Source organism: Pinus tabuliformis, chromosome 9 (assembly GCF_031772625.1).
Source record: "Pinus tabuliformis cultivar Carrire ecotype Pingquan chromosome 9, CPIR1, whole genome shotgun sequence".
Classification (NCBI taxonomy): domain Eukaryota; kingdom Viridiplantae; phylum Streptophyta; class Pinopsida; order Pinales; family Pinaceae; genus Pinus; species Pinus tabuliformis.
The window spans coordinates 466,899,036-466,912,517 of record NC_142307.1 but is presented as its reverse complement, the minus strand read 5'-3'; the positions used below and the strand labels follow the sequence as shown (position 1 = coordinate 466,912,517).

Sequence of the window (13,482 nt, the reverse complement as noted above, 5' to 3'; positions counted from 1 at the left end):
TTCCATGATCATCCACCTCGCAAACTGTCTCCACCATTTGTCTTTTCTCGTCCATCGCACCCCATAGAAGGGCTTTTTGAAATGCAACGCACTTCCCGTGTGTACAAGGTGAGATGCATCGCACCCTAGCCATGGAGCAAGTGAAATGATCTAGTTTTGACCAGTTATGAGTAGCTTTTCATGGAGAACTTCTGGGAGATGATGTAATCAGTTGACCTTGTTCTTTTAGGGGTTGGAACAACACCTTTAGGGACATAGGAGCCCTTATTTTATGGGCATTTATGATTGGGGTTGTAGTGCCCAAAAATGTCTATAACATGGCTGATATCCATAAAGTACCATAAATGGGGTCATTTTTGTTGATGTATGGAAGGAAGTGTTATACCACCATTCAGCCAGAGGCAACCATTTGACCCATTGTGTCTATTTATTAGGTACAAAGCAATGAAGATATCCTTCCAACATCTTAATTTTCCCATCAGATTGAGGATGATAAGATGAGCTATGAGCTAACTGAGTACTGAGACAAGAAAATAATTCTGTCCAAACATTTCCAGTGAAAATGGGATCTCTGTCACTTACAATAATCTTTGGGTTTCCATGTAGCTTTTGAATTGTTTCCATAAATGCAGTAGAAACTGTACTGGCTTTAAATGGATGTGATAATGCACAAAGGTGTGCATACTTGGTAAGTCTGTCAACTACCACCATGATGACACTCTTTCCATTAGACTTGGTTAAACCTGTGATAAAATCCATTGAAACCTCCTCCCAACGTTGGCTTGGAATGGATAAAGGTTGTAATAGACCCGGGGTCTTAATTGTTTCAACTTTATTTTGTTGGCAAACCAAAAATTCCGCCACAAACTTTTGAATATCCGATTTAAGGCCATCCCAAAAAAATTCCTTCTTAACCCTGTGGTAAGTTTTTAAAAATCCTAAGTGCCCTCCTAAGGGAGAAGTGTGCAATTCCATAAGAATCTTTTGTTTGAGTTGGGAATTCTTACAGAGGTATAAGCGATCTTTGTACCATAACGAATCATTTTTCTAGCTAAATGTATCATATGTGCTGGAATCTTGTTGTAACTTTCTAATAGGTGCCCACACTTCTTCATCATTCTTCCATTCCTTCCTTGCTTCATTTATCCAATCTGATTGGATAATAGAAATGGTGCACAACAATGCTTCTATATCCTCATCCTTTCTTGAGAGTGCATCTGCCACCACATTTTGCTTCCCTTTTCTGTAGATAATTTCGAAGTCATAACCCAACATCTTTGTGACCCACTTTTGTTGCTCTTCAGAGGATAATCTTTGTTCTAAAAATTATTTAAGGCTATCATGTTCCATTTTTACCTTGAAGTTTCTTCCCATTAGGTAGGGTCACCATTTCTTAAGTGCATGTAGTATTTCCAACATTTCCTTCTCACAAATAGCTTTGTGTAAAAACTTTCCCTTGATTGGACGACTTTCAAAAGCAATGGGTCTTTCATCTTGCATTAAAACAGAACCAATTCCATTTCCTGAAGCATCACATTCCATAATAAAGGTTTTTGTGAAGTTCGGTGTAGCTAAGACCGGTGCTTGGCACATTCTGTCTTTAAGATGTTCGAAGGCCTTTGTTGCTTCTGGAGTCCATGAAAATGCATCTTTCTTCAATCATGTTGTTAGAGGTGCTGCTATTCTCCCATAATTCTTAACATACTTGCGATAATACCCTGTCAACCCGAGAAATCCTTGCAGATGCTTTATGGATGTGGGGATTTTCCATTATTTAATGGCTTTAATTTTGCTAGGGTCTACCTTAACTCCTTCATGAGATACAATATGACCCAGATATTCCACCTCTTGTACTCTAAAGAAAGATTTGGATCTTTTTGCATATAATTGTTTCTCCTCCAATAGTTGTAGCACCTTGTCAACATGTTCAACATGATCCTTCCAAGACTTGATGTAGATTAGTATATCATCAAAAAATACTAACACAAATTTTCTAAGGAAGGGTTTGAAAATGGAATTCATCAAACCTTGAAATGTAGAAGGTGCATTGGTAAGGCCAAAAGGCATGACAAAAAATTCATAATGACCCTCATGAGTTCTAAATGTTGTTTTCCAAATGTCTTCAGTCTTCATTCTGATTTGATGATATCTTGAATGAAGATCCAACTTGGTGAAGTAAATTGATCTAGGCAATTCATCCAATAATTCATCAATGACAGGAATGGGAAACTTATCTTTAATAGTGAGCTTGTTGAGATCCCTATAATCTGGACACATGCGCCATGATCCATCCTTCTTGTGCACCAATACTACTGGAGCAGAGAAAGAACTTTGACTAGGTTGAATTATACCAGCCTCTAGCATTTCTGCAACCATACGTTCAATTTCACTCTTTTGGGCATAGGGATATCTGTACGACCTAATGTTTGGAGAAACACTTCCTGGAATCAAATGAATAGCATGATCATGATCAAGAATAGGTGGGAGACCTTTTGGAGTCTCAAATACCTTGGAATGATTGTCCAAGACTTTTTGGAGATCTGGAGAAATAGATGATTCCAATGTGGAAACATCTAGGGAACATAATCGTGAAATTACACCTCTTTGTTGCTTTTTTAGAAGCTTTTTCATACCGTTAGAGCTGATTATCATTCCCGGTTCCCTGCAACACCCCTTAATTCAAGTTCCTTTCCTTCCGCAGAAAATTTCATGAAAAGTTCTTGAAAATTAAAAGCTACTGTACCCAAGGATTGTAGCCATTGGACTCCTGGTACAACATCAACACCTCCCATTGGAATGGAAAGCATTGGGCTAGTCAATACATATTCTCCCATGGATAGCTTGATATTATGGCACTCTCCAGAGAAATTTATCATTCCTCCATTTGCAATCATTACTTGATACTTTGCTGCTGGATATAGGAAGCAATTCAATTCTTTTGCTATCTTACAATGAATAAAATTGTGGGTACTTCCTGAATCAATCAACACTATTACCTTTTTCTTCTTGATTTGTCCTTTTATCTTGATGGTTTGAGGAGTGATAATTCCAGCCAATGCATTACAAGATATGGTCGGATTCATTTCTTATTTATCTAGGTTTTGTTCCTGGAGTATATCCTCTTCTTTTGACCTTTCTTGCTCCTTTTCTTCATCCTCTTCACAATCTATGTAGAATAATTTCTTCTCAGCACAATTATGACCTTTAGTGTATTTGCTGTCACAACTGTAACAAAGCCCTTTTGCTCTTTCCAATTGTTGTGGTGTCAACCTTATAGGTTGTGGAAGACTAGGGGCAACAACATTTCCATCTTTATAGTTGTGAATGGTATGCTTCCTGGTTTCCATAATTTTGCTTTCCATTTTTCTTGCTAACCTGAATGCCTTCTCTAATGAATCAGGTTCCCAAAGGCAAACATCATGTTGGACATTATCCTTTAAAGTCCCTATGAACACATCAATCCTATTCTCCTCTGGAATATTTTTTACCCTTATGTTCAATTTTTGGAACTCCTCAATGTGATCCATTATTGAACCCTTTTGTTTGAGACTTATCAATTGGCTAAAAAAAGTGTTGTTTTTTGTATCCTCATAATGTGCTATCAATTCTTCTGTAAAAATTACCCAAGTGATAATTTGTTTATGAGAGCAAAGCCATTGATACCATATAAACTGATTTGGTTCCAAATATAAAGTTGCAATACGTACCTTTTGTGTGTTTTGCACATTATTGAGATCGAAAAATTGCTCCATCTGTAATATCCATGTTGCGGGATCCTTGCTATCAAACTTCCTCATATCGATTTTTGGAATATGGTGGGTCTTCAATCCAACATTAGAGTCTATGAAATCATGATTAAAATTTCTTTTGTTCTCATCATGAGTTTCCTTTACTACCCTTTCACCATTAGTAAGCATTTCTTGTACAAAATTTGTTAAATCTGTCTTCAAATCTATCTTCAAATCATCCATCTTAGCTTCCACGTCGTTCATCTTAGCTTCCACATCATTCATCTTAGCTTCTATGCCTTTCTTTAAACAATCCATATTAGATTCTACAACTTTCTTTAAGCCATCCATCTTAGCTTCTACATCTTTCTTTAAACCATCCATCTTAGCTTCTGTTCCTTTTTGTGCAAGTGACACTTGTTGCACTTGGTCTCGTAATTTTGATATATCATGTTGCATTTCTTCCTATTTTTCATGAGTCATGCTAGAGATTTCAGGTTGCTTACTAGGTGTTTGCATTTTCTTTCCTCGGGGCATCAATTACCGATAATAATTCTTTACTATGCCCTTTGAATTCCTTCAAACTAATTTTTCAAACCAAGCTTATGCAAAAATTAAAAAAAAAAACTACACACATTTTTTCACTTTTTAGGAGCTTGATATTGAATCTGATGTATCTCTGTAATTTTAGATCATCTAGTTCTGAAATTACGATCTGTGGTAGCCCTCTGCATCCTCTTTCCAATGCCACTAGTCTGATCCAAATTGGATTCTCCAGGGAAGAGTTATGCAAAATCTCCCATAGTGCCCTGATTATAGACTGGTTCAGTAGAGTGAACTTGTACGATGTGCCACAAGTCAATATTTTGATCTTTCGCTCTAAATAATATATAAAAGAAACTACAGTCCGTCCTCTTTCTGTGCCTTCTTACGAAATTTCAATCCTATGCACAGAGAGAAAGTTATGACAATTTTCCCCAGGTCACCTGTTTGGAATGTAATTCAGGAGTCTGCAAAAAGGCCAACTTCCTTAGATCATATCTCTGCGAATATAGTGTGAAAAGCTCTGAAATTTGGACCCGAGGTTCAGCGCAATTTCATCTCAAATGGGTTTTGTTTTTAGCTTTTGAAACATAGTAGAAAAAAATTTATAGCGAAAATTCCATGATGGCCTATTTGGAGCAGCGAAACCCTAGAATCCAAAGCTCTGATACCAAATGTTATGAAACCAGCTCACAAAAAGATAGAAAAGATAGTTGAACGCCTTAGAATTCAGCCTCTTCGAGGGGGCAACCTCCTTTACATTACACAAATGAACAATTCTTGGATGATTCAAATGACAAAACCTCCTTTCTATATATAAGAGTCTAAGGAGTCACAATATAACCCAACCGACCTAACAATAATAATATAAAGGCACAAAAATAACAATAGAGGGATTCTATGGGGCACCGTAGTAACAATATGGGGACAATAGGGGCACAACAATGTTAATAAGGGATACAACTACAATAGTAATGGGGTAATCACTAGTATTATAGGGACCTAACACATACCTTCTTTTTGAGTCTTCTAGGTTGAATTTAACATGAGTAATGCACCAAATTTCAATTATTGTGCTAGTCCAACATCCATACCCCTAATATTTTCTTTAATCTTCTCTATTTGTTGCTTTTCCACTGCATATTTTCCCTTTTTTCCCATTATATAACCTGTAAATAGTGACAGAGGATATATACATTTTTCTTATTTAAAATTTGGAATCAGATTCAAGAATTCTAAAATAAATAGCATTATTCTTACACAATTTTTTGAAATTGGTGTCGTGTTTCCTTAATTTAGTGCTTCTTGCAATAAGACTTAAGAAAAGAGCATGCAACCAAAACACCCTAAAATCTTAAATTTGCAATTGGATATTTTGTTTTTTCTAGCATTTATGAGTTGTAAACACTAAAAAATCATATATAAGTTTTGATTATTCAAAATTTGGAATTGAATTCAACAATTTCTAAAAAAAATACATTATGGTTACACAGGATCTCTTGAAATTCGTACTATGTTGCCTCAATTCAGTTCTTCTTAGAACAGGAGTTAAGAGAATAACATGTAGGAAAAATATGTAAAATCTTAAATTTGTCACTAGAGAATTTCCTTTCTTTGGCATTTTATGGTCTGTAAATGCCTATACAACATACATAAGTTTTTCTAATTTAAAATTCGAAATTGCACTCAAGAATCTCTAAAAAAAATTACGCTATGCTTATAGAGAGTTTTTTGAAACTAGTATTCAGTTTACTTAATTCAAATTTTCTTCGAATAATACTTTAGAAAAGAGCATGTAGGTAGAATTATAGCCTAAACTCTTAAAATCCTCTTTAGAAAGACGTGAAAATTGTAAACGAACGTTTGCATCAATTCCCTAAACATGCCAACTATTTTTGTTTTTGGGAATCGAGAAAGCATTAAGAATTTTATTATAGATTTAACAAATAATAAATTTGACGTTAAATGTGAAATTTTGAAAATCTTTATTAAAAAGCACACTTCACACCAATAAACAAAAATAGTATTTTATTCACATGATCAGATGGTTCAGAGGTTGGGCGGTCGATCAATCAGACATTTTCTTATTTTACGATTATTTTTTTATATCTCGATTCTGACGATACCATAGTCAGCTTTTGTCTTTATTGTGTTGATCTTACAGTCAGGAGGTTGGAAAGTCAGGCGTTCTTTTTTTTTTGTGATTCACTCATGGTATCCCAGCCCTGATTATACCATAGTTGAGTGGTTTCATTAGGCCGAGTATTTTGAAGGTCAGGCAATGTTGGGTTCTGGATGTCACCCAGACTATTTATAACAAAATTCCTAGTCATCCTGAATAGATAGTCATCTGTGTTGGTTTAGAAATAGAACAGATTTGAGACCTCAGGTTCAGGTGCAGGGGCCAGTAAGGCTTTGCTATAGTCTAGCACAATGTCGGCATTTCACCTTACCCAAAATGGGTAAGGAGTCTCACCTGGGGCATGCCATGAGCTTAGTTAGATGGGGGTTGAAATCTAGTATAGGAAGAATCATATTAGAGAATCAATAGTAGAGAACACTAAATCATTCTACAAGAAAGTTAGATTGCAACAGGTCATACATTTTGTAACAAAGAGACTACTTAAATATGCACATACATAAAATTTGTAAAAAACTATAATAACATGTAACTAATATACGATGGTTCCAATAGTAGTATTTGTCATTAATCTGAGTGGTGAATACATTACATTAGGCTCAAGGCCTCTTACTCAACATACAAGACTCTAAACTGAATAGTACATGAGATTATGGAACGATAGATAAATATTAGTTCTCATTGCTCCCTAACAATAATAACAACAACATCAACAACAACCATTTATAGTTCTCCTTTATTCCTTTTGAATTGTTGTTCATTCTTTCTGAGCACCAATTTGGCTTGCCAACTCCTTCTCAACCTCTCTACCTTCTCCCTCGCTTAGTTTTCTCCATTCCTCGGTTATCCTTGCTCTTTTCTTTCTTGGTTGTATCTTCTCCTTCCCGCCATCCCTCCGCCACTGCCAGTATTCTAAGAGTTCCTTACTTTTTCTTGGCTATTATTCTCATAGCTCTCCAACAACCATTTCCACCACTTCTTTCCAACCTTTTGACTTCTCTTCAAAAAATTTTAATTCCTCCAAAATTGAAGGCCCAACATGCATAGTCTATTGACTCGTCCCCGCGCCAATACTCCTTTGGTGTCATCAGTGTTGCTCATGCTTCAGCTGGTGCTTCCTCTTGGCTAGTATCTTTAAACAAAGGCCCCAACTGAGGGACATAAGTGATGACTGCCTAGTGGAATTGGGTGTATTCATTGAGTGTTTCTTGCCGTATTCATGTGATTGAAGCTGCCTGTCCGAGGAACATAGATGTAGTATTGGATGTCAGTTGGGGTGGTTATGTCATCACCAAAGAAGTCCATTGGGTATCAATTGCATCACTTAGTTGATGTAGTATCTCTAGGTGAATTTGAGCTGGCAACCAAAGATCTGAAATTATTTGTTTTGTCTTAGCTGACTCATATTGTATATGTTGAATGTGGGCCTCCAAAGTGTCTATCTCTGCCCTGATCATCTTTCATTAGTATTTTCCTTTAGTGTTCCTAGCATCATTGAGGAGCTGATTGACCTCGCTGCGGAGCGGTTAGACTGGTTGGTTCTTCTTCGCAAGGTAGCTTGACCAGTCGTGAACTTGTTGCAGGAGAGTGTAGGCATCATTCAAAGCATTGACAATGGAATCTTTTAGGGCGGCTGCATCAGCCATCTTCTATTCTATTTCAGTTTCATATGTTGTGGCAAGGTCTAGAAATGCACTTCTTGTAGCAGCGAGGGTTTTCTTGAGTTCCTGGTTGGAAGATATTAAATCATGGCACACGAACTAGATATGGTCACAACATTCAACCAATGTGCAAGCTGAAAAGTCTTTTGGGGCATTGGTCACAACATCAAAAATTGAAGGCCACAGTACCTGGAATTTTGCAGTGATATTCTCTAGCTTCCCTTGAAGTTGTTGTTTATCTTGGTAGAGTTGATCACGTTATGTTGTGAGCATGGAAATTTGTTGTTGTTTTTTTTCATGCCCGACAGTTAAATCATTGTGTAGTGTTGCAAATTTTTGTGTGGATAGTTGAATAAAATTAAATAATTGGGCTAAGGAGCAACCCTGGGGATCATCCTGGTGCATAGTGGAGGGTTTTGGAAATCGACTCTACAAGGGTTTCCCACTGGAAACGAACCTTTTTCAATGTCTGTGGTGAGAGGTATCCTTCTGTGAAGGTTCAATTAATGGAGACGTGGTTCAGATGGAAGCAGGGAGTGTAAGAATCGAAGGAAAGAAATGAAGTGGTAATGATATTGGGTTGATAGTAGTGGTGAGTGGCTAGGTAATGATTAGTCTCATGCTCAGTAGTGGACTTGAATCTAGTAATAAATACATCATGGAAGCGGTGACGAATTTTGTGCTGGAGATTGTCATGATGGACTAGACAACAAAGTTAACCTCCATGTCCATCTTTATTCCTAATAGTGTCCCAAAGGGTATAGTGTCTGAAATGATGGTTGATGTGGATGTTGTATGGAGTGATGGGTTGCATGACCCAGGTGACACAACTGAAGTGGAGGGTGGAATTTCTTCATTGATGGGTGAGGTAGTATGGGGTTGGGGTTCTTCAAGTGTGAGATCTTCAATGCGACTAAAAGAGGTCGATTTATACTTTTTGGCTCCAACAAGAGTTTTTTAGCTTTTGAACCATGTGGTTTTGGGATGGTAGGGTTGGATTGTGAATGGGGTCCTACTACCAGTAATGTGGAAACTAGAGGAGTAGTAAAGAACTAACTGACCAAAAATAAAAATAAAAAGATTGACGTAACTAGTGACGACCCAACTAAATGACTCCTACCTACTCCTACCTATTGTCTCCTTTCAGAGATCCAATCAATTATGAGTAACATTGTTTGATTTGTGGAAGGGTTTCTGGCATGCACCGTTCACCTAACCTGATAGAAATCCATCATCTAGTTGCACGAGCTTAAAAACTTTGCACTCTTTTACTTCCACAAAAACAAATGGCCCTAACCAATGCATTTGAATCTTTGTGGGAAACTTCAATAATTTTCTATCGTATAGTAGAAAATGTCCTCCTATCGTGAATGATTTTCTCTTAATATGCTTGTCATGCCATACCTTCTTCCTTTGGTTTCCAACTATTTGATGGAAATCTTCCATAAAGCTAGCCTCATTGAGCCCTAAAAGTTCATCTAATATTTTCTGAACTAATTCCTCCTCTATCATATGAGTTGCTTGAGCTATGAAAATCATGGGAATAGAAAATTCAGCTGGAACCAGAACCCCTCGTCCATACATAAGTTGGAAAGGTGTATTCTTGTGTAAATGCTTAACAGTTGTGTGGTATGCCCATAGAGTCACTGACACTGTCTCATCCCAATCATCCTAGTTGGCTGAACATATCTTGGTCAAAACCTTCTCCAATATCTTATTGAATTCCCCCACTGTACCATTTTCCTAAGGGTGATACAGGATGCTCCTGTGGTGTTGTATCATGAAGTTCTAAAGTAAGGAGGAAATTATTTCATTTATGAAGTGGGTCCCCTAATCACTGATGAGACTCCTAGGGCACCCAAATATGGATATGATGTTCTCAAATATGAATCTGACGGTAGTACCTACACTATAGTCCTTAACCATTGTTGCCTCTATCCATCTGGTAAGGTACTATGTTGCGGTGATGATATACGTGGTGTGAGAGTGACACATCGACGGATTGATAGGTCCTATAAAGTCGACCGCCCATTTCTCAAATATCTGCAGTGCACGTACTGGTTGCAATGGTATTTCATCATGGTCTGATGGTATCCCAACCCTTTGGAAAACATCATAGCCTCTAGCATATTCCTTTGCATCTTTGAAAACTGTCAGTCATCATAGTCCTGTCTTCAATAGTTTCCTTGTGGTATCCTTTCCTCCAACATGTCCACCCAAAACTCTTGACTGACACTCCCATAGTACATCATGTGTCTCATGGTGAAGGACACATATGTGCAACACTTGATCAAGGCCTAATTTATATAATTTCCCCACAATCAATTGATAATTTTCATCTTGGACAACCATTTGTCTCTTTTGTGTGGTTTTGTATTCTTCTGGACATTTACTTGTGGCTAAAAAGGCTACAATGTCTTCCAATTAATCTGGTACTACTTCAATCCGAAATAGACCGGTGTCTAGTAGTTGATCATCATGAGGTCCTCCACTTTCTTTTGATTCCAGCCATGAGAGGTGATCAAGTCCCACATTCAATCAGTCAGGCTTAATAATTACTTCAAATGTGAATTCCTGGAATAACAATAGCCATATGCAAATTCTTCCTTCAAGTATAGGCTTGTTCACTAAATATTTCAAAGAATAATGGTCAGTGAAAACTTGAACGGGCCTCCCAACAAATATTATTTGAATTTTTGAAGTGAATATACCATTGCAAGTGCCTCCCGCTCAGTTGTGGTATATTTCTTTTCTGATATAGACAATTTTTTGCTGGAAAAATAAATTGGGTGGTCGAGGTTCCCTTCCCTTGGATGAGACAAAACAACACCTAGAGCAATGAATGATGCATCAACGTGAACATGGAACTATTTGTTCCAGTTTTGGTAGACCAGGATCAACACACTTGCTAATTTTTCTTTCAGTGTATTGAATCGTTCAGCCACATGAATCTTTCAGCCTTCTTCAACAACTTCTCCATAGCTGTAGTAATCGAGGAATAGTTGCAGATAAACCTCTTGTAGTACTTAGCATGTCCTAAGGTGGATCTGAGTTGTTTTACACTTGTGGGTAGGTCCATATTCATGACCACCACAACCTTAGTAGGGTCTACACATACTCTTTCTTTGCACACTATGTCACCCAAAAGCATGCCAAACGGAACATCAAATATGCACTTATTAAATTTTAATGAGATATGTAGTTGTCTACATTGATCGAACATGATTCTAAGTAGATTGGAGTGTTTCTTCAATAGATTGTAGACCTCCTAGTCATCCATATAGACTTTTAGGAACTTGTGGATCTAATCTCTAAAGGTGTAAATCACAATTATTGAGAACACTAAGGGTGCATTCTTGATTCCAAATGGCATAACATGATATGCATAGGATCCCCATTCTTTAGTAAATGTAGTTTTCTTCTTATCCTCCTCTGTGATACTCACTTGGTGATAAATATAGCATCCATCTATAAAAGACTAGGTTTCATTCCCTGCCACATTATCTAAAACTTCATCACTAAATGGTGTAAGAAAAGGATCATGCACACAAGCATTGTTCAGACTGTGGTAGTCCACACAGACCCTTATATTTGTAGCATCTTTATTACTTTGTATCACAATCAGACTTACCCACTCTACCTCATCCATATGAAATATAAGTTGTTCTACTGGCATCTTGTTTATCTCTTTTTTCAATTTCTCCTTAACCCTCGAGTTCAATTTGTATGGTCGATGCTTTACTGGCTTTGCATCTAGTTTTAGCATGATTTTCATCTCCCCTAGTTCTCCCTTAATCCCCTTCATTTCCACAACAGATAAAGGGAAAAATTCTTCATACTCTCTAAAGAGATTGAAAATATCCTTTATAGTATGCTCGTCCCAATAATCTCCCATTGAGGCTAACTTTGGTTTTGCATCAGTCCTAATGTTATATTTCTACAGCTTCAATGGGAGTAAGTGTGGAGCATCAACTATAGGTCCATCCTTGATGTCCATTTCCCCTTCAGTTTCGTGGAATGACATATGCCTTAATTCCTCTAGATCATCCTCATCTGTTTCTCTATCCACCTTCTCGTAGGTTATTGCTTCATGATATCTTGACTCCTAGATATGCTCTAAAGTCTTCTGATCTATGCACCCCTCCATTAGGTGCCCCATTGTAACATCCTCCTCCCACATGGCTATCCATGAAATGGCAAGGCTAGGCAATCCACTATCAAACTAGGAAATACTCCATGCTAGTGACAAATCATGACCAATAATCCACATGCATATGTCATGCATACCAAAACTAGTGAGGAAAACATACATGCAAGTAAGTACCTACAAGAAAAATCTGTTGTAGCTATTGAACCCGATGTCCTCTTGTACTTTCCTACTCTTCCTTTCCCTTCTTGCTCCAAAAATTCATGTATGCCACACTCTCCAAGAGTGCTCCAAGAAAAATCTAAGTATCCAAGATTATGAGAGAGATAATAATGAGAGAGCTCCAAAACTAAACTGACAAAAGGTTACCAACTGATCCTTAGAAGCCTTTTTATTAATGAGGCCTCAATTTTCTTCATTTTCCATTACTTTCCTTCAATTTCCTTTTCACATGCAACCTGTGACCTTTCACCTCCCTCTTCTCCTAATTTCCATTATTTTCGTAAATAAATGTGCCAAAAATGCCATTTTTCCTTTCCAAAGCCTTAGCCATTTCCTTTGCCAATTTCCTTAGCCATTAATAACCAAATGAACACCCACACTAGGATGTCTTGCCGAACATTAAATTTGGAATAAGTGTCCCATCAACCATGGTTATTATTTTTCCTTTATTGACATTTATTACAAGAAATTTTCACCAGGGTTCTTACAGAACCCTCCCCCTTGGGGAAACACTATCATTGGTGTTCAACAACACCTATAACCACAAGACTACTATAGGAAAACATACTGCCAATGGAGATTTATAACTTAGCTCGATGTAGTATTTACAATGATCAACCTGCTAAGAAGCAAACCAACATGAAAACATAACATAATATCATAATGACATGACACCCATACCTCTTATTGGATATTTATAACATAGCTCATGGTGGTATTTACATCCATATACATATGTACATATACCAAATGTCACCAAAAAATATACCAAGACATATGCCAAACACCATACCAAACCTTGTTAAATTGGAAACTAGGGCCAAACTCCATGTGGGTCGGCTTATTTATGGCAGCTGGTATTTTTATTGGATCCCTCTCGTCGAGAGGTGTAGGATTGATCCAAAGATCATCTGATTCCGATAAGTATCTATGGAGATATGAATTTATTTTGTTTATGTAATTATTATCAAGCCGACCGGCTCTTATGTAGGCTCTAGAAGCCCAACCGACGTGTTTATTCATCATCCTTGTTTTGGTATA

At 37.2% G+C, this 13,482-nt stretch overlaps 1 protein-coding gene across 1 annotated transcript; it reads right to left on the bottom strand.

The window, feature by feature from the left end:
- Positions 1-11,550: 11,550 nt before the first annotated feature.
- On the bottom strand, positions 11,551-11,967 carry LOC149149214 (uncharacterized). The gene has a single exon (XM_089442415.1). The coding sequence runs from the start codon at positions 11,965-11,967 to the stop codon at positions 11,551-11,553; it is 417 nt and encodes a 138-aa protein (XP_089298541.1).
- Positions 11,968-13,482: the final 1,515 nt, after the last annotated feature.

Bases quoted from the DNA above. Each gene is read 5' to 3' on its own strand.
- LOC149149214 (XM_089442415.1), bottom strand. From the start codon at position 11,967: ATGGGAGATTATTGGGACGAGCATACTATAAAGGATATTTTCAATCTC.